At 40.5% G+C, this 22,425-nt stretch overlaps 1 protein-coding gene across 4 annotated transcripts in view; it reads right to left on the bottom strand.

Moving 5' to 3' along the window:
- ARSB (arylsulfatase B) overlaps positions 1-22,425 on the bottom strand; it is a 207,448-nt gene that overhangs the window by 47,292 nt on the left and 137,731 nt on the right. For all 4 annotated transcript variants that reach the window (XM_012462101.3, XM_012462103.3, XM_012462102.3 and 1 more), the window contains one exon: positions 15,778-15,848. In XM_012462101.3, the coding sequence (XP_012317524.2) occupies positions 15,778-15,848 (71 nt within the window). The remainder of the gene's footprint in view (positions 1-15,777; positions 15,849-22,425) is intronic.

A 22,425-nucleotide genomic window follows, 5' to 3' on the forward strand; every position in this document is an offset into this window, starting at 1 on the left:
CTACAGATCTTTTTTAAAGGTTCAAGTCTTCCCTATGTCTTTCCTTTTTTCTTTTTCTTCTTTTTTTTTTGTGTTTTTTTGTGTTTTTTTTTTTTTTTGAGACAGAGTCTTGCTCTGTCACCCAGGCTGGAGTGCAGTAGCATGATCTCAGCTCACTGCAACCTCCACCTCCCAGGTTCAAGAGATTCTCCTGCCTCAGCCTCCCGAGTAACTGGGATTTCAAGTGCATGCCACCATGTTCGGCAATTTTTGTATTTTTAGTAGAGACGGGGTTTTACCATGTTGGCCAGGCTGGTCTTGAACTCCTGACCTTATGATCTGCTTGCCTCGGTCTCCCAAAGTGCTGGGATTACAGGCATGAGCCACTGTGCCTGGCCCCTTTTTCATTTTTTCTTTAAGGAAAGACATTTGTTCAACAACTACTTATTGTGCTACTGTTTACAATTATTTAAAAAATAATTGTGCCAGATGATATGTGCTCTAAAGAAAAGGCAGGTATTGGGGGCAGGGGGTACCTATAAAGTGCCTAGAACACAGTGCATTGTCAACAATGGTTAGTTTCTTTTCTTCATTGCTCTCCATGTGATTCCTCTCAACTCCTTTTACCTAATCGTGTATATAACTATATACCCTGGTTCAAAACTGCTTCTGTGAAGGCATTTAGGAAAGAAGACAAATAGCACAGGTATTAGCCCTCACATATTAAAGGGAGAAGCTAAAGCTGACTGCAAGCTCCTTTGCTGGGAAAACAGTATGATGCCCCAGAAAGTAAGTGAGAGAGATACTAACAGACTTTTATAAACATTCCAAATTTGAAAATAAGGACAGGTTACAGGACAGAATGGAAGTCTCCAAGGGAGAACCTCTTTGGTTGCCATGGGTCAAGAGCATCAGGTATCACCTACGACAGGAAGCCCAGAGCATCCCTGGCATACCAGAGGGAAAGAGCACCTACAGGGGGTTCATCATAATAGGGGCACAGCCAGCTGCGTACCTAGAACAGAGTCCAGATAGTGACAGGAGACTGTAAAGCTGGCCCCAGATCAATGGCTCCATCAAATAGAGCCCAACTAGACATGATTTTCCCTTTCTAAGATGGCCCACTGTACCAGTCACTTCTTATCCATAGGCAATTAGGTCACTTAACTAGTTATAAATATCTTTTTTTTTTTTTCTTTTTGGAGACAGAGTCTTGCTCTGTCACCCAGGCTGCAGTGCAGTGGTGCAATCTCGGCTCACTGCAGATTGGGTTCTGCCTCCTGGGTTCAGGCAATCCTCCCACCTCAGCCTCCCAAGTAGCTGGGACTACAGGTGTATGCCACCACATCCAGCTGTTTTTTTTTTTTAATATTTTTTAATAGAGACGAGGTTTTGCCATATTGGCCAGGCTGATCTTGAACTCCTGGCCTCATGCAATCCACCCACCTTGGCCTCTCAAAGTGCAGGGATTACAAGCATGAGCCACTGTGCCCAGCCCCTCTTGCCTTTATACTTGAGGTTATTCTAACACTTTTTTGAGATGGATTCCAAGGATAATCCAGCTATATCATTTTTAGTAAAAACCAGCCTACAAAAGAAAATTTGTGTCTTACCCACATGATTGAATCAGGCCTACCCAGGACTTCCTCTCAGCTGAGGCACTTCAACATTTGGAACTTTGATTACATCTGTCAAATCCTTTCAGGCAGTGCCTAAACCAGCCTTTGTTTGGATAACTGGGAGATAAATTGCTGGACTTTGACTAGAGTTGTCATTCCAAAGAATTCTGGGACCCACAGTCCTAACTGCAAAACAAGAGTCTCTACAAATAAACTGCCACAATTTCTGAATTTTTTTTTTACTTCACTGAGAGTTTCCGGTCAAATAGGAAGTGCTGAAACCTCAGCATCTATACAAACACCTGTGGAATTAGCAGATTTTTCTTTATTCTGAGATTAAAATAGTGCAGGCACAAAGGGACTTTCCTGTGGACAACAGCAATAGCTGTTTTTAAAATTCTACAAACTAAGAATAGGAGGGAGTTTTCTTACACTAAAAAAGCATATAAAAGAATCTGCGCCGGGCGCGGTGGCTCAAGCCTGTAATCCCAGCACTTTGGGAGGCCGAGGCGGGTGGATCACGAGGTCAAGAGATCGAGACCATCCTGGTCAACATGGTGAAACCCCGTCTCTACTAATACAAAAAAAAAATTAGCTGGGCATGGTGGCGCGTGCCTGTAATCCCAGCTACTCAGGAGGCTGAGGCAGGAGAATTGCCTGAACCCAGGAGGCGGAGGTTGCGGTGAGCCGAGATCGCGCCATTGCACTCCAGCCTGGGTAACGAGCGAAACTCCGTCTCAAAAAAAAAAAAAAAAAAAAAAAAAAGAATCTGCAACCAACATCATACTGAATGGTGAAATGTTGAAAGCTCTCCCTCTGAGGAATGGATTGAGAAAAGGATGGCTGCTGTCACTGCTTTCATTAAATACCAAACAGGATTAGTACAATAAGATAAGAAAAAGAAGTATAAGGTATAAGAATGGAAAGCAGAAAACAAATTGTCATTATTCACAGATAATTTCCTTATAGATACACAAACCCAACAAGTGATTAGACTTCATAATATGGTTTAACAATGTCATTGATTGGATATAAGATCAAATATCAACTACATATCAAAAAGTCAACTGCATTCCTATATACTAACAGAACTCAGAAAGAAAAAAGGACCACTTACAATAGCAATAAAACCAAAGTATCTAAAAACAAATCTTATTAAAGATTTTGAAAATTGTAACGCTTTATGGGAAATAGTCATTTGAGAAGATTAAGTCAATGAAGACATACTTTGCTCATGGAGAGGAAGACCCAACATTGTTATAAATCTCCAATCTCACTAAACTGTAAACCTACTTTGCATTCATTCTATTATCCCTAAAACACATTTAAGAGCCAAATCTAAAAGATTAAACCTTTGTAGGACCAGAAGGTAAGATAAGTGAATATCTGAACTCAGAATTTCTAAACATACAAACACAATTGAAGAATTCTACAAAGTGAAAGTTTGCAAAATATACATTTAAAATCAATGAAAAAATAAAATTAAAAGTTGAACAAAGAAGAAAAAATTTTGCTTCAGAAGAACGAATATTTTAACATATGAAAAGTTCTTATAAATTTATAAGAAAAATATTTTATCATAAAAAAAGAATAGAAACAAGTAATTATGGCCCCAGAGTAGCAAATAAACATGAAAAAACAATTCTAGCCTTAGCAGTAATCAAAGAAATCCAAAGTAAAACAATACATTATTTTATCTACAAAGTTGACATCTTTTAAAAATGCTAATATATCCTATAGCCAAGATGGCAAGAAATAAGAATTCACATACAGTGGTGGTAGAACTATCAATCAGTGCAATTGTTCAAGAAGCCAGTTGGGCAACATATATATAAAAAAATCTTCAAAATGTTTGTGCTCTTTTACCTGGGAATTTTACTTTTAGATATTTGTCCCCGCCCCGACCCAAGTAATGGATGCTCATTGCAGCTTTATTCATATTGGTGAAAAATTTTAAATATCCGAAAAATACAAAAATAGAGTAATAGTTAAGTAGTTCAATGGCAGAACGGTAGATCCATGTCACAGAGTACTGTGCTATATACAACCATTAATAACATTGTTGTCCAAGAATTTTTTTTTTTTTCTTGAGACAGGTCTTTGCTCTGTTGCCCAAGCTGGAAAGCAGCTGTATGACCACAGTTCACTGCAGCCTCGACCTCCTCCTGCCTCAGCCTCCCAAGTAGCTGGGGCTACAGACATGCATCACCATGCCCTGCTAATTATTTTTATTCTTTGTAGAGACAGAGTCTTGCTATGTTGCCCAGGCTGGTTTCCAACTCATGGGCTCAAGAGCTCCTCCCACCTTGGCCTTCCAAAGTACTGGGATTACAGGTGTAAGCTGCTGCGCCTGGCGGAATTTTAAAAATAAAATATGTCTTACTTACCTGTGCTAAAAATAAAAATAAAAAATTATATATGATCTGAATTCTGTACAAATGTGTGTATACGTGTGTCAGTCTGTGAGTGAAGAGGGAAAGTCAGAGAGAAATAGAAAAGGCACACCAAAATATTAACAATGCTTATTTCTGGGTAGCAGAATAATGGGTTTAGGGTGATTTTTTAAAACTTTATCTCTGAGCTTTTCTGTATTTTTAAAAATTTCTTGTACCCTCTCCCCATATATTATTTGTATAAAAGCAAATAGGGAGCTTCCCTGTTGCATACAGGATCAAATCTCATCTCCTTAGTGTGACATATTGTCCTTGATTAGCTTTCTCACCTCTTCTTTCATGCCTCCCCTCTGTCCCCCAAATAGGCTCACACACCCTTTGCTCACAGCCTTCTATTTCCTGTGATGGTCTTTTCCACCCGGGAACCACTTGAGGTTCAGCACAGGTGAAAGACAGCCTGAGCGGTTTAGCCCTCCTTCACTCTCAAAGCAACTATCAGACTCTGTGGAAATGATCTGACAATTAAGTACAACTTGTAACATCTCTACCACCATAGCTTTCAACTGCTATTTGATTTTCTTTTAACTTTTTGTATGTTCTTGTTCTCTTCAACTAGGTTATAAGCTACTTGTTGTATTTTCATAAAGTCTAGGGCAACAGAGGGGGTATTTGTGGTAGCAGAATAATGGCCCCCTAAAGTTGTCCATGTCCCAATCCCAGAACCTGTGAATATGTTAGGTTACATGGCAAAGGGGCATTCAGGCTACAAATGGAATTAAGATTGCTAATCAGCTGACCTTCAAATAGGGATATGATTCTAGATTATCCGGGTGGGCCCAATGTTATCACGAGAGTCCAGAAAAGTTTAATAGGGAGGCAGAACAGGTCAGAGAAGATGAGATGATGGAAGCCAGGTTCAAAGCATGTGCTAGAAAAGGACTCAATATTCCATTGCTGGCTTTGAAGATGGAGGAAGGAGGCCATGAGCCAAGGAATGTAGGCAGCCTCCACAAGCAGGAAAAGGCAAGGAAATGGGTTCTCCCCTGCAGCCTTTGGAAAGAACTGCAGTCCTGCCAATCGGTGCCCTGGATTTAGTCCAGTGAGACCCGTGTCAGCCTGCTGACCTACAGAACTGAAAATATCAAAAAAATACGAAAATTGTGTAACAGTTAAGTATTAGTTAAGTTGTTTTAAGCCCTTGAGTTTATTGTAATTTGATCAGTGATAGAAAACTAATAGTGTTAAATATTCTTTTCCTTCATTCACGTTAAAATCAAGAAAGATAAAACCTAAGTTGTTGAAATAATGGACTAATGTAAAGATATCCTTTTGGGAACACCTTTCCTAATCATTCCCAAATGCTGTCACTTCTTCATTTGTCCTTACTGCTTATATTATATCACTTATCATTTGTTGCTACTTTATTTTATAACTGTGTTAATATCCGTTTCTGGGCATATGTTTTCCTCTGATTCAAAAGACTCTTTAGAAGCAGGGGCCATATACTCATTCCCTAGGTATTTGCTGCCAGAGGTAACAGACTTCAGTCTATAAATGCCTGATTACTAACATCTTACATTATGGGTTACTAAACAGGCCGTTTAGTCTGTTTTCAACAACTTCCCAGAAATGTTTTCAAAAGTTTTATTTCAGCCTTATACACAAGCAACCTGAAACTCCTAAAAAATCTGACAAGATCAATAAATATTTATAAAGTAGATTTACTACATTTTAATTCCATTGGATATATCCCATAAAACTGTGAGGTTTTATGTTTTTAGAGAATTTTATGGTAGACTCTTTCAAGAAAGGTGGATATATTTATTTTTACAGATGGTAAGGCTGGGGAACTGAGGTAGGAGGATGCCTGGCCCAGACTGGGAGAAGAAAAAAGGAGTCTGGACACTGCCAAATCTTTACCAGACCTGGGGAGGCTCCAGGGTGGAAGGTGGAAGGGTCAGAGCCTTCCACCTTCAGGTGGACCTGAGAGGGACTATTTGGAAGTTAGTCTGCTTTTGTGTTGAAATTCAAAATCAGCATAGAACATTTAATCAACTACAAGTAACAGGCTACACTTGGAAGCTATGGCTCAAATTTCTAGGCTGTACTAGAATTCAAGAAAAATAAGCAAATAAATAAATGGTCAGTTGGAAATGAGACAGTTTAGCATCAAAGTAACCCTGGGGAAAAAAACAAAAGCTGATGTGCAAATGGTGTTATGGGTCAGTAACCATGTGGTGCTATAGAAAAGGGATCTGGTGAGGCAGCTGGGTCCTTGGTCAAATGGCCTAACTCCAGATGCAGGGCCAGCCCAAGCCCTTCAGGTCAGCTTCTGTGATCTGGCTCTGAAAAGCCTTAGAAAACGCTGCTTACCCTGATTTCTCCAAACATAAAACTGGGGCAGTGGGATTTGCCATTTCTCTGTAGCCTAGGCCAGTGGTGAGGATTAATTAGTGTTTTTAAAGTGCTGTGGGTTTGGTTTGGTTTATGTATTTTCTCGGGATGAAAGCCAGGATGCCAGCACCAAGTGTTAACCGTGAAGGTTTGATGTGTGTTCCTTGAGAGGTGCTGTGTGAAGTGGGGTGGAGGGGATACGAGGCTTGTGGGACTGCCTTCGGCATCAAAAAGGCCACATTCCCAAACAGACTTTAGTGCTCCCCAAAGTGGAGGAGGCAGACTAGAAGCCTTTGAAAATTAAAAAGGAGAAAAGCTATCTGTGTTTTAGCTCTGTGATTGAGGGCATGTAGCAACCCACACCAAGGAAAATTTGACGAGCTGCTAAAGACAAATATTGGCAGCTAGAGACGACACAAAATTCTAACTTCTCTGACCTAGTACAGGCAGGCACGGAAGCAGCGACTCCCACTCTATAAGAACCCAGCAGCTTTCAGATATTCCAGGCTCACCAGAACTCTCCTTGGAGGTGGTTTTTCACAAATCAAGCTTTGTGGCTTTATTCCTGATTAAGGAAGTCATATGTGTTCATAATTTAAAATTAAAACTGGAGAAATACATAAAGTGAAAAGTGCAACTTTCCCACCCTGCCCCAATCCTGGCAGCCAGAATATAATTGTTGTTCACTGTTGTTTGGACATATTTACAGCAGAAATTGTTATAATCATTCCCAACTTATAACTGATGAAACAGATGGCTGGAAGAACTTACCCACAGGCTCACAGGAAATAAGTCAAAGCTGGTATTGAATGAAACTCAGGGCTTTCCGGCACCCGCAAGCTCTACATGTTTTACTAGGTGACACTGCCCACCCCACACCCAGTTCCCTCAACCCCTTAGTACCCTCCAGTGGAATGACTACAAGGCACTGGCAGGGCTTCCATGACTAGCTCTACAAGCAAAAGCTACCACCATGTGCAGAGTCAGATTACATGTGAATTCAGCAAGGCTAATGTCACTACTTGACCCATTCTTCCAGCCTCCTTTACATGAATCATGCCCCATTAACATGCTATTATATAGGTGAGATGATCAAAACTCAGATCTGGGTGCCTTTCTCCCACAAGACGAGCGTAGGACACAAAGCAATGAGACCTGTGAAATCGGTAGGACATGATGGATGTGCCGGGTCTGAACAGCCCTGAGTTCCAGCTCTGAAATTTAACAGCATGTGTGACCTGGTGCCTCAGTTTCTTCACCTGGATTATAAAGAGTGGACAGGCCGGGCGTGGTGGCTCAAGCCTGTAATCCCAGCACTTTGGGAGGCCGAGGCGGGTGGATCACAAGGTCAAGAGATCGAGACCATCCTGGTCAACATGGTGAAACCCCGTCTCTACTAAAAATACAAAAAATTAGCTGGGCATGGTGGCGCGTGCCTGTAATCCCAGCTACTCAGGAGGCTGAGGTAGGAGAATTGCCTGAACCCAGGAGGCGGAGGTTGCGGTGAGCCGAGATCGCGCCATTGCACTCCAGCCTGGGTAACAAGAGCAAAACTCCGTTTCAAAAAAAAAAAGAAAAGAGTGGACAAACTGCCAAGGGGCCCTTAGCCTCTGGCATTCTATGCAATGTTGAGCAATCTGTAGCAGGGTGAGCTTCATGTATTCCACCTAACTCTTCTGATTCTGCTTAATATCTAATTTCATCTAAGGCTGAAAGAAAGATGCCTCCGTGTCACCACTTCTCTAATATACTCAGAAAGAAATAAAAATGCCTTGAAAATGACGTACGAAATTATTGTTTTCACTAGATTGGTTCTAATCAAATCAGCTAATGATAAATTATTCATTTATTAGCATGCATTATTTTAATATGTATTAATCTCTTATACATAAGGCACTGAGAGAACTATACAAATGAAGTCTTGCTCTCCCCTTATAGTTCCAAATGGGGGAAACACGTTAATATAAATACTGTACTATGAGGCAGGAAGAGCTCACTGCCCTGGGAGGCATCAGAGAAACTCAAGGGATTCAAGTTTAAAAGAATGATAGAGGGCTTCATGGAGGAGTAGGGATGTGCACTGAACTCTAAAGAAGGGGCAGGACAGCAAGGGAGATGAGCAGGATGGAAGGAGGGCATTGCAACGGTGCTGAATGGTGGGGGTTGTGGGAGGGCTTGCCGGTGGACAGCTGGGTACCACCAACAGCCTTCCAGCAGGGAGGGGAGAGGCTGTGTCCATGCCCTCTTCCAGACCAGTTTCTAGAAGACCTGTGGGTTTGGCTTTAGCCTAACTGATCTCGAGTATCTATAACAGTATCTCATGCATCCCAGGCCATCATCATTTATTTATTTACTGAATAAATAATCTTGGAAATAGCAACATAATACTGGGAAATGGCACTGAATGTCACTCTGAAGAGGAAGCAGGGAGCAGCTCCAAGCATTCCAAACTGGATGACTCTTGGATCTCAAGCTTGGATTTGGCAATTGCATCGCAGAAAATGTGTGTGTGAGAGAGAAGACGGTGGGAAGAAGGCTGTTCTTTCACCCTATAATCATGAGCAGAAATAACATCTCATTAGAAACTTTAAAGAGAAGAAGGCCTTGGCCGGGCGCGGTGGCTTAAGCCTGTAATCCCAGCACTTTGGGAGGCCGAGGTGGGTGGATCACGAGGTCAAGAGATCGAGACCATCCTGGTCAACATGGTGAAACCCCGTCTCTACTAATACAAAAAAATAGCTGGGCATGGTGGCGCGTGCCTGTAATCTCAGCTACTCAGGAGGCTGAGGCAGGAGAATTGCCTGAACCCAGGAGGCGGAGGTTGCGGTGAGCCGAGATCGGGCCATTGCACTCCAGCCTGGGTAACGAGCGAAACTCTGTCTCAGAAAAAAAAAAAAAAAAAAAAAAAAGAGAGAGAGAAGAAGGCCTTTAAGTGAAATAGTAACAAAGCTGTACGGAATCACTTTGAAGAACTGGCCTTTGGTGGTGTGGAAAATGCTAACATCTGTCACTGCCCTTCATCTATAATCGAGCTCCAAATCTGTGTTTCTCCTTTGTGTGCGTGTGTTAAGTAGATACACCTATGTTACACAATTGGATGTGTGAATGTTCCAGCCATCACAGAAAGCTACGTCTGACTTCCAGAGTGAGTTGTGGGCTCAGATGGGGCAGGATCATTACCACAGAACAGCCAAGGTCAAGTCCAGCACCTGCAGGATAGGTGTATATGTTTTTCCTCATGCAAAATAAAGCCTTTGAAGTGACTCTCTTCGTGTTCTGAGCCATGCTGGCTGGGACCTAGGAGGAGTGTGGAATTTGGGGCTGGAGCTCCCCCTGGAACCATGTAGAGCTGAATTCAGACCTGTGGGACCTCGCACCTACCTACTCTGGGATTATGGCTGTTCACCACCACTTTAGAGGTTTCCAGACTTTCCCACGAATCAGCTTCAGTGGTGCTGTTCCCCAGGCTCTCTCATGGGTTTCTGACACTGATCGTCCTGTGCTGCTAGAAAAAGACAGATCAGCCTACTAGAAAGAAATATTTTAAAGACATGGGGGAATAAATAATTCTTAGTTTTCTCAGAAGGGAACAAAGGAAAAGAGAAGGGTACTATCTGAACAGATACCAAAGCACTTCCAAGGTTACTTCAGAACAAAGCTTTCAAAAATGAATAAAAAGTCTCCTCAAAGCACACAGGAGAGCAATTACAGCCCACACGTCTGACATTAGCCATGGAGCTGGGAGGTGGGGGAGGGAGGGAAGGGATAAAAGTGGAGCCAGGGTTGGGGCACTGAGATAACCAGTGACCGATGAAACAATCAGAGGGATCCCAGGAGAACAGGAGCCGAACTGAACTTAGAACAGCAAGAAAAGGCAGGGCCCTGGACTAAGAGGGAAGTCAGGCCGAGCCAAGGCCAGAGGCAGAGGCTTTATACATCTCTATTTGTCTATTGAGGAGGTCCAGGGAAAGGGATGAAGGTGGGCAGGAAAATCCCACATCATCTTTTCAGGACGATCTTTTCAATGCAGGGAGTGATGAGGGTGGACACTCAGAAGCTGAATGAACAGTTTCAAACATCTGTATATAATGTCAATTACAACTTAAGAAGTGACTTGTAGCTTCTAAGTTTGTTTTATTTAGGCACAAAAGGTAGGTTTGGGGTTTAAAGGGAAAGTGTAAGCGGCCATCTGGAGGTACTTTTAGGCTCAGTAAAGGCTATAAGACAATAAAACAATGACTTTGACAGGTTGATCTGTTTATCATTCACTAGGAAAATGAGACCCTATTCTCATGCAGTTTCTCTTCATTTATGGAGGGGGAAAAATTACATTTTATTTATGTTTTGTATTTTAAAATTGTGGTAAAATACAAACAATATAAAATTTACTATCTTAACCATTTTTAATTGTATGGTCCAGTGGCGTTAAATACATTCACGTTGTGTGCTGTCATTATCACCATCCATCTCTACAACCCACTCAACAATCATGCCCCTTTCTTCCCTCCCCACAACCTCTGGCAACTGCCATTCGATTTTCTGTCCCTATGAATCTGACTACTAGGTACCTCATATAAGTGGAATCATACAGTTTTTCCTTTTGTGACTTGCTTAGCATAATGTCCTCAAGGATCATCCATACTGTCGCATGTATCAGAATCTTTCACTGTCAATGCAGGATAATATTTCATTGCATATATATGCCACATTTTGTTTATTCACCCATTCACTGATGGAACTTGGGTTGCTACTACCTTTTGGCTATTCTGAGTAATGCTGCTACAAACATGAGTATACATATCTGTTCAAGCCTCTGCTTTTAATTCTTTTAGATATTTACCCAGAAGTGGGATTGCTGGATCCTATGATAATTCTATTTTTAATATTTTGAGTAATCACACAATGTTATTGTCCATAGAGGCTACACTATTGTGCTTTCCCATTGACAGTAAACAAGGTTTCCAATTTCTCTACACCCTCAACAACACTTCTTATTTTTCCCTCCCTCCCTCCCTCCCTTCCACTAACTCTCCTTTTTTCTTTGTTTTCTTTTTTAAATTGATTGTAGTCATCCTAACGGTGTGATCTATGTATGCATCCTTGAGACTTCTTTATGATTTATTGCAGAATGGTGAATCTCCTGGTCTATGAGAGATTCAGTGACCTCTGGTGTGTGTGCATGTTTCTCTGTGAATGTGTATGTGTATCAATATTCTGTGCCAATCTTTGAGTATTTATACTGTTAGTATCCAAGTCACAACCTACTGTGGTATGTGACCATGAAAAAAATCCTGACTCTACCAGCAGGATGGGCCTCTGGGCACCCTATAATTTGACTAGGGGAATGGGGTGTGTGTTGGTGGTGGGGGGGGGTGGGATGTAGCTGCTGAAATCCAAGAGGCCAGCTTCTGGGGGCATCTGGTGATAGGCAGAAGGCAGACATCTCCTGGAAAGTGCCTAATGCCTATTCATATGATTCAGGATCACAGGAGACATTGGTCAACAACCTCAGGATGACCCACTAAGGGAAAGAGGAGATGGAAAAGTGGATTGATACAGTGATGTTTTGGAACAGAGATCAGAAAGATGGCCAGGATGTAGTAATAAGAAACTCATAAAATAATTCAAATTCCTCTAGTGCATATAATGTTTCTAGCATTTTCACTTGTGTTCATCTATTTATAACCATGCCTTTGGCAACATCACTGCTTATCAACGGGCACACTCCTTCTAGCAGGCAGAAAAAGGAGAGAAGCAGAGTAAGCAGATTTGCTCTTTGAGGTCCCATTTATATAGAGACCCACAGAACACTGAAGCCAAAGGGACATTGGAGATCATTTAATTCCATCTTTACTCCACAGGTGAGGAAACTGATGAAGTGACTTTAGCAAAGGTGGAGGTAGAACACTACCTTCTTCTCCCGTAGTAAAAACAAATGATCTGGGAAGAGCTGGAGTGAGAAACCTCAGAAATGCTTCTGTGATAACACTGACTCAATTCTTAATCCTTAGTTTACACCCTAGATTGTCTGCTTTCTGATTTTACTCCATAAAAGCCTCTGTGCTCTATGAATATTATATCCAGACTTGGCTGTCCTATAAGAACATGGTTTTTTATAGCTGGATTTAATTTTTCCTCATAAATGAAATGCATAGAAAAGGAAATGGCTTGTATCATCATCCTAAAAAAGAGCAGGCGCCAAAGATAGTGTTCCTTTTTTCTGTTTCTGCCTCTCAGTAGAGTGAAGTGAATATAAAATCTAGGCAGGAAAAGGCCCATGGGATTGCCATGTATGAGGAGGTGGGTGGCACCTTGCTACCTGCAGGCACAGACAGCAGAGAATGCCCTGTGTGCATGAAGCAACAGTGAATGTGGTTCCACGTCCTTGCAAGAGCTGACAATGTCCCTCATTACCTGCAGGAGTCAGAGCAGTAGTCCCAAGCTGGCGGGGAAGGCAACATGAAGGCCTGGGTGGGTTCCAGAGAGGGGAGAAAGAGCAGCAGAAGGCCAAAGAGGATCCCTGAATTTGTGGCTGCAGTACTGGGTCTTACAATTTCACCACGTAATATGTAGGAAACTGAGTCTAAGAGAAGTAAATGTGCTTATAGTCTATGGGTGGCAAGATTAAGACAATTTTCTATTCTGATTTCCATGTTCTTACCAACTTTTACAGTGGAGAAACGTTTTGCCTATGCTATTATTTTGCTAGTGGACCTTATGAAAGGCAGGAAAAAGCACAGTAGGTTGCACCAAGAACCCTGCAGCATGCAGCGCTGTGGCGGTTACACAGTGTATTCATCTGTTCTTCCATTGCTATAGAGAACTACCTGAGACTGGGTATAAAGAAAAGAGGTTTAGTTGGTTCAGGATTCCATAAGCTGTACAGGAATCATGGCTGGGGAGGCCTCAGGAACTTACAATCATGACGGAAAGCAAAGGGAGGCAGGCATGTCCTACATGGCTGGAGCAGGAGGAAGACACAACGGGGAGGTGCCATAAACTTTCAAACAACCAGATCTTGCAAGAACTCTCTCGCTATCACAAGAACAGCAAGGGGGACGTCCACTCCCATGATCCAATCACCTCCTGCCAGGCCCTTCCTCCAGCACTGGGGATTACAATTCGACATGTGATTTGGATAGGGACACAAATCCAAACCACATCACATAGGAGTACAGTTCTCAATCTCCGACTTTAAATGCCAAACAAAGTACAGCTTAGTGAGCGAGGATTCTTAAGGTTTTTCATTTCTAGGTGGAACTTAGCAGGTAAAGACATTTATAACCATTATTATGTGGGTGGCATATTCCACATATCCTCTAGACCTAGGCTACACTAGGCTTTGCAGTGCAGTAAATTACTCAGAAATTGTTAAAGCTGTTCCTGCCTCCCCACTATTCTCTTCCAGCCACACTTAGATATTTTGATAGGACTGAAATAATATCTCTTAGGTGTACTGGGGTAGAGAAAAGTTTAGGAGTCATCCATGTAGCCTCACAGTAACTAGTCACAGCTCTGTGATCAGCTCAGCTGATCAACTTACTTCCTAGCACCTTCCAGAAGAGGTGTTTAGGCCAATAGAAATATTATGCAAGTCACATATGTAAATTAATTAAAATTATATTAGCCACATTAAGAAAGGAAGAGGAGACAAGTGAAACACTAACAATACATTTAATTCAATATATCCAAGGTATTATCAATCATTTCAACAAATAATAAATCTATAATGTTATATGCATATAACATATAGGTGTACTAAGTCTTCAAAATCTGATGTATATATTCTACTCACAGTACATCTCAATCCACAGTTAGCCATATTTTAAATACCCAATAGCTACATGTGGCCTGTGGCTCCTATACTGGACAGCACAAATCTAGACTGTTCTTACAGTCCTTAAGGCTCAAACTTTCCTCTTGCCTCTCTCACTGACATGCATTTACTACAAAAGAAACAGAAATTTCTCCATGATGTAGTCATTCTCACCTGCCTCAGAGCCCTTTCCTGTCCAGGTCTTAATGTGTCCACTTGGTCTTTCTTGCATCTCAACTCTCCAATTGTCCACTGAGTCATCAAGTAATCATTACTGAGTGCCTAGCAAGTGCCTGGTATTTGTGGTAACTAACAAGGATAAAAAAATACAAGAGATGCTGACTTCCAGGAGCTCTCAGCTTGGAAATGCAGCCACAAACATGAACGCATGAGGGATGCTATCTGGAGACACATGCACCCAGGAAAGAGTGACTGTTTCCTCTGGGGCTCTGGAAAGCATTCACAGAGGGGGACACGGGGCTGGGTTTTAAGGGATGAGAGAAATTGTAGAGAGGTAGGGAAAAGGTGTTTCAGGCATTGAGAAAAGCATATTCACAATAGTACGATGATGTGCATGCTTGGAGATGACAAGTGTCTAGGAGGTGAGAACATGACAAGGAGTGCCTGGAGTAAGGCTGGACAGGCAAGTGGGGCCTGAGCACCTGGTGACACATTTAGAATTACTGTGGGGTAATTCTCTGAGCAGGAGTCTCTGAGCAAGTATATTTTGTGGCGAGCTATAATGCAGTTTGGAAAGGACAGAGAAGTAAGGAGAGGTTGAACTAAGGGGGCAGCAGTATGTCCAGAGAGGAAGGGATGGAGCCCCCATGTGAATAAGGGAATGTAAGGGCACTGTTTGCAAGATGAGCATTACGATGAAAGCTGGGCAAAGGGTCTAATCACTAAGGCTTTCTATGGCCAAACTCACTATGCTGAGGGCATTAGGGCCACTCTCATGGTACTTATACAGGCCTATTACAGTCCATTGTGATCTGGGAGCACTACATGCATGCCCGCCCTGAAGGAAACGGTAGGGCTCTTTATGGGTTAATTTTGGCAGGAGGCAGAATCAAGTGGAATCACTTCCAGGACTGCTACGAAAGTCACACTTGTGACACCCAGCAGGTGTTGTGCAGCAGCCCAAGCAGATAATGTGGTTGCTCACACTATGCTGGGACCCAACTGTGGCTTATACGACTGTGAGTTTTCTGGAAGGTGGTTCTGGAGCTCTCAGTAAGAACAGGGCAACAACATGACATCTACAGTGAGAAGGAGCTCAGAGATGCCACGAGTTCTCCTTTTGTAAATGAGGAGAGCTGGGGCAGGGAGAGTTCAATGGCTTGAAGGCTAGTAAGCGGCAGAGCAAGAATAGAATTGGCCTTTCTTGATTCATAAGCTGGTGTTCATTTCACAGCACACTGCCCTCTGAGATGAGTGGAAGATGTGTCCCGAAGAACTGTTTACCCTTATAGCAACTCTGGATAAAACAGAAAGCTAGGCTAGAGACTCACTAGGTAATCAAACCACCTTGGTGGGCCAATGAGATTTAATCTAGTAGCAATGCACTGGTACTCACACGGTGAAGAGTCCACAAAGTTCGGGTCAATATTATGCAGCAGCTCCACTCTAGGGGATGGGCTTCCTTCACTGGAAAACAATTTTTAAGGGAATGTTAATTTCCTCTATCTAATGGGCATGAGTTATTTTAATACTTCCCTTCTTTGTACTTATAGGAAATAACAAACCTGCCAGTTAACAACTCTGTCATGAATTTGTAGGTCTCCAGAATCACAGTTGGTGCCATCTTCAAGTAGTCATCATTTGTCTACATTGATTGAACACTTTACATAAGAACTTTAGTGACAAGCATATGATGATATTTTTTAAAAAGGATTCTGGGACACTTTGCAATAAATATTGTGGCCTTATTTAAACATGACCATTTTTTACACCAGAGAAATGAGAACTCAACTCATCTTATATAGGCTTCATACTTCCTTACAAGGATATGACGAAACTGCATCTGCCAAAATGGTGGCACCAATATTACAGATGCAACATGCCTCTTAGAGCCTAGCCTACAGAAGAAAAATTAATGTCCTCCATGTCCAAATTTGCAACACGGATTTAAGATTTAATTTAAACACATGAGAAACACCTAGATCTCTTTATGGCTTTAAAACAAATGTGTACACATAAATACAATCACAACCTACATTTGTGCTGAAAAGTGACTTGGAGATCGCTTAGTTCAACCCCTTCTTCTTACAAATGAAGAAGGTACACAGTAAGTTATTGGTTGAATATTGGGTTGTGTGACTCTCAAAGCAGTGTTCTTAAAAAATTGGAGGCAAAAACAGCACCAGATGTATGTAGGGAGCACATGAAGCACCCAGGTCATTTTGCTAGTATAGACTCAGCCTTATGGAAGTTGTTAAAAACAATTTAAATCATTGAGGGAGTACTGAGGACTCCCTGATAATCCAATATGGTTCAGCCAAGTACTGAAGGTTGCAAAGTACTGTTAACACCACAGGATTCATACATAATCTAAATAATCAATAACTCTCTTGATGTAACCAAGACATGGTTTCAGGTGTCCCAATGTCCACACCCCAGACTCACAGCTAGTTGTTTATAGCAGTGGTTTGGGATTTCAAGGCCCAGTAAAATTTCAAAAAATCTGGGTTGCGATTCACAACTGTGTATTTGCCAAGTAAGGAAATATAAAAACAAATCTTAATTAATTAATTTAAAACAAAACCAAACAAACGTCAACTACCATCACCAGTGTTTTATAAAATAAAGTTGATTTTAACAGCAAAAAAGGTAGGAAAGATACAATCTCAGAATAAATGACAGCTCCTTAAATTGAACATATTTAACATATTTAACTTTAATATTCTATAAGATGTCATTGTCCCCATCTACTCCATAAAACACAAGAGAGTGGAAGAGAAATACTCAGGGGTGCCCACAGTCTTGGGACAGTAGCGGCAGCACTGCAGGGGTGGGGGTGAGGCATATTTCCCAGGACCTTTCTCTTCTCATTTTCTTTCTGAGGCAGTTAACTGCCTGAATATCCTGGAGACTATCAACCAGTCCCAAATGCCAGGAACTAGGGTTTGATCCCAGAAGCTCTGAATGTAAGTAGGAATGATATGTAAAGAAAATGGTAAATATGAGAAAATCTAAATAGAATGATGATGATGTCTAATTTGTGGGCTTAAAACCAAACAAGTATGCCAGGTACAACGAACGGTTCATGCCTATAATCTCAGCACTTTGGGAGGCTGAGATGGGAAGATCCCTTGAGGCCAGCCAGGAGTTTGAGACAAACTTGGGCAACATAGTGAGACCTGGTCTGTACTAAAAAAAGATTAAAAAAAAAATTATTTGAGCATGGTAGTGCATGTCTGTAGTCTCAGAAACTCAGGAGGCTGAGGCAAGAGATCCCTTGAGCCTAGGAGTTCAAGGCTGTCGTGAGCTATGATTACACTACTGCACTCCAGCCTGGGTGACAAAGTGAGACTCTGTCTTAAAACAAACAAACAAATAAACAAAACCAGTGAGACTCTGTCTTAAAACAAACAAACAAATAAACAAAACCAAGCAAACAGATTTTAAACCAAGAGTTTAAAATCCTGGAAAGTAATAGCAAGCAAGGAAAGGAAATCAAAATGAAAACATTTTAAAGTCTTCATATTGTTTGGAAGTAGGAAAATGCTACTGATTAAATTTAGATTTAGCTAAGTAAAATTTTTGTGTTAAATTTTTAGGGCAGCTATTAAAAACAAAGGCTTTTTCTACACTATAGGGTAAAAACTCAAAAATTTCAGGGCCAATATATTAATATATAACCACTCATCTTTAAAAGTAGAGGTCACTGTAATACCTCAAAACATTAGGCACTGTTAAATAAAAAATATTTTCCTAATAACCTTAGAGAGAGTTTATCTACATACTCTTCATTCATGTCATTTTTTTTATTATTCAGAAGAGTCACAGGTATTTTATAATAAGAAGATGAGAGATGACATTTTTGAAACCAAAGGTTGTATATAATCCTAGTTGACTGTTTGTTAGGAAAAATCTTCATAGGCAGAATCATCGTGATGCAAATAAGACCCAACCCCTCCAACTATCTTAAGTATGTTGTGATTCTACTTTTAAAATGCACTCATCAGAATATTTTCCTAAGGATGTGGTTAGAGATATGGACCAAGAAAACATAATATGTGACTGGTGATTAAAACAATGACCAAACACCATTAGGGACTTCCTGAGGGGGAGGTAGAGAGGGACTGTGGGTTTTGCATTAATAGTTAATACTTTATTAGCACAGATTCAATAAAGTAATTATACCTTCCACTAACACATACACACATCAACTCAAGAAGGCACAGAAACTGCATGGTTAATTTCAGTGCAGACAAGGGTACAGGGTGCTGATACTGCATCCAAGAAGGTGGGTTCAAGTCACCTGGAGAAGACAATCTGGGGGCAGGGGACAGAAATGGAGCTTCTGGGAAGGAGGGGAAGGGGTGGGTGATGAATTGAGAAATCTCAAAGCTAACTCCGCAAGCCTCATAATTTTGCCTAGGAAATATTTTAGAAGCATAATTTTGAAAAAACAAGTAAATGGCAGAGAGACAATGGTCATTGGAGAGATGTGGCCGATTGTTGGGGAGGAGAATCCTCAGAGCTGAATGCCATACATAGGAAGAGCATGCCCCAGACCCTGCTCAGGGCCCACTGTCTACTTAAAGAGTTATACTTTCCCCAGACTGAAGAAGCTGGACATGGGTACAGAGCTTGGTAAGAAATGTTCACCACCATTTCTTTATAAATTCAAAGGAAGGGAAGTTCAGTAAATACCCACATATTTTCAGCATACTTTAAAAACGCTCTTAAGAACTCACAAATCCTTGGTCACTTATATTTGAGTAGTCTCCAATAATCATACGAAGGATCCCCTTCTTGCATTTAGAAGAAAAATACCTAGTGTGTGCTGGGTTTTTTTTCTGTTTTTTTTAGGGCTAGCGTTTTCCACTGTTGTCTCACTCCCATCCCTGTCTCATTCCCATTCCTTCCTCACTCCTCTGGAAATTTTTGACATCAATAATCTCCACTTTCTTATGCATGTTCCTCTATCCTTCTGTTGAAAACAAAATAAGAAAATTTTATTTATTAGCCATGTTATTTGCCATTAAATATCTTTTTTTTCTCTACAGTACTCATTCTGAAACTTTGCTGCGCATTAGAATCACCTGGGAAGCTTTTAAACCCCAGATGCATAGGCTGCCTCTCATACCTGTAAGATCGTTGGTGGTGGAACCCAGGCATTGGTACTTGTTGACTCGCCAGGTAATTCCAATGTGCAGCCGAGTGGGAACCGCTGCTCCTAAGCAATGCTTCCCAAACTTTAATATGCATATGAATCACCTGGGGAGCTTGTTAAACTGTGGCTCCTGAGGTACTTGAATGAGTGGGGCCCAATAATCTGCATTTCTAACAGGTTCCTGGGTGATACTGATGCTGCTGGTCTCAGGACCACACTTGCAGTATCATGGTTTGAGGAAGCCTCCCGGAGTCCTTCTACGTGGGATCTGAACTCTTTTGGAGTCTTTTAAATTAAAAACTCATTTAGATTAGGGCTGATTCAAACATAATGATTCTCAACCTTGGCTGCACAATGCAATCACCTGGAGAACTCTTAAAAAATACTGATGCATGGGTTCCATTCTAGGAGACTGAGTTCATTGGTCTAAGTTTCAGCCTGGGCAAAAAGGTTTATAAAAACACCCAAACTTAGCTTTACTGAGGTATAATTTTAAAACCATACAATCACCCATTTAAACTGCACAGTTAAATGTTTTTAGTATATTCACATGGTTGCACAATAATCAACGGGTCTAATTTTAGAACATTTTTATCCTCCCAAAAGAAATACTGTACCCATTAGCAGTCATTCTTCATTTTCTACTCCACTCCCCTTCCCAGACTTAGCCAATCACTAATCTGTCTCTACAGATTTGCCTATTCTGGACATTTCATATAACTAGAACCATACACTATGTGGCCTTTTGTTAACTGGCTTCTTTCACTTAGCATAATGCTTTCAAGGTTCATTGAGTTGTAGCATGCATCAAATATTTCATTCCTTTATAAGGCTGAATAATATCCCATTGTATGAAGATACCACATTTTCTTTATCCATTTATCAGTTGATGAATATATGGATTGTTTTCAGTATTTGGCTATTATGAATAATCCTATTATGAACATTCATGTACAGGTTTTTGTGTGGGCATTCATTTTCATCTCTCTTGGGTCTACAACTAGGAGTGGAATTGGTGGGTCATAAGGTAACTCTGTAACATTTTGAGGACTTGCCAAACAATTTTCCAAAGCAGCTGCACCATTTCACACTCTCACCAGGAATAAGTGTTTCAATGAGTGTTTCAATTTCTCCACATCTTTGCCAACACTTATTATGTGTCTTTTTGAATGTAGACATTCTAGCTCGTATTAAAGTGGTATCTCATTGTAGTTTGACTTGCATTTTCCTAATAATTAATTATGTTGAGCATCTTTTCATGTATGTACTGGCCATTTATATATTTTCCTTGGAGAAATGTCTATTCAGACCCTTTGCTCATATTTTAATGGACTATTTGTCTTTTTATTATTGAGCTGCATGAATTCTTTATATATTCTACTTGCAAGTCCCTTATCAGATACATGATTTGCTAATATTTTCTCCTATTCCATGGGTTGACTTTTCACTTCCTTGAGGATATCATTTTTAGAATAAAAGTTTGCATTTTTATGTAGTCCGACTTACATGTTTTCTCTTGTGTTGCTTTTGGTATTTTATCTAAGAAACTATTGTCTGATCCAAGGTCACAAAACTTTACTCCTGAGTTTTCTTCTAAGAATTTTATAGTTTTAGCTCTTCTATTTAGGTCTATAATTCATTTAATTTTTGTGTATGCTATGAGGTAGAGATCAATTGTATTATCTTTTTTTGCTTTTATTATTTTTAATTGACATAATTATACATATTTTTGGGCTACAGTATATTTCAATATATGTGTACAATGTATAATGATGAGTCAGTGTAATTAGTATAACCATCACCTCAAATATTTATCATTTTTCTGTGTTGGGAACATTCAAAATCCACCCTTGTAGCTATTCAAAAACATATAATAAATTGGTGTTAATTATAGTCACCCTACAGAGCTATAGAGCACTAGAACTTGTTCCTCCTATTTAGCTGTACTTTTATATCCATTAACTAACCTTTGGCTATTCTCCTCTCCCCTACCCTTCCCACCCTCTAGGAAAAACACTACTCTACTCTCTACTTCTTTGAGATCAACTTTTTTTGGCTTCCACATATGGGAACATGTGGTATTTACCTTTGTGTGCATGGCTTATTTCACTTAACATAATGACCTTCAGTTTCATCATGACAGGATTTCATTCTGTTTTATAGCTAAAGAGTATTCCATTGTGTATATATACCATATTTTCTTCATTCACCCACCGATGGACCTTAAGTTGATTCCATAACTTGGGTATTATGAATAGTACTGCAATAAATATGGGAATGAACATATCTCCTTGACATACTGATTTCATTTCCTTTATACACACACACACACACACACACACACACACACACACACACAACAGTGGGTAAGAGTTACCCTTTCTCTACAACCTCACCAGCATCTGTTATTTTTTAACTTTTCAAAAATGCCCATTCTAACTGGGGTGAGGTATTATCTCACCCCAGTTAGAATGGGCATTGTGGTTTTAAATTTGCACTTCTCTCATGACTAGTGATGTTGAGCATTTTAAAAAATACATGTATTGGCTATTTGTATTTCTTCTTTTAAGAGGTGTCTATTCAGCTCATTTACCCATTTTTAAACTGGATTATTTTGAGGAGTGTTCTATTGAATTGTTTCAGTTCATCATATATTCTGGATATAAATGTTGAATGAAGAGTTAGCAAATATTTTCTCCCATTATGCAGGCTGACTCTTCACTCTGTTGATTGTTTCCTTTGCTGTGCAGAAGATTTTAGTTTGACATAATCCCATTTGTCTATTTTTGCTTTTGTTGCCTGTGTCTTTGAGGTCTTTTCCATAAAATCTTTGCACAGACCAATGTTCTGAAGGATTTCTCCTATGTTTTCTTTTAGGAATTT

This window comes from Aotus nancymaae, unplaced genomic scaffold, assembly GCF_030222135.1.
Source record: "Aotus nancymaae isolate 86718 unplaced genomic scaffold, 86718_ANA_hifiasm-v0.15.2.pri h1tg000014l, whole genome shotgun sequence".
NCBI classification, from domain to species: Eukaryota; Metazoa; Chordata; class Mammalia; order Primates; family Aotidae; genus Aotus; species Aotus nancymaae.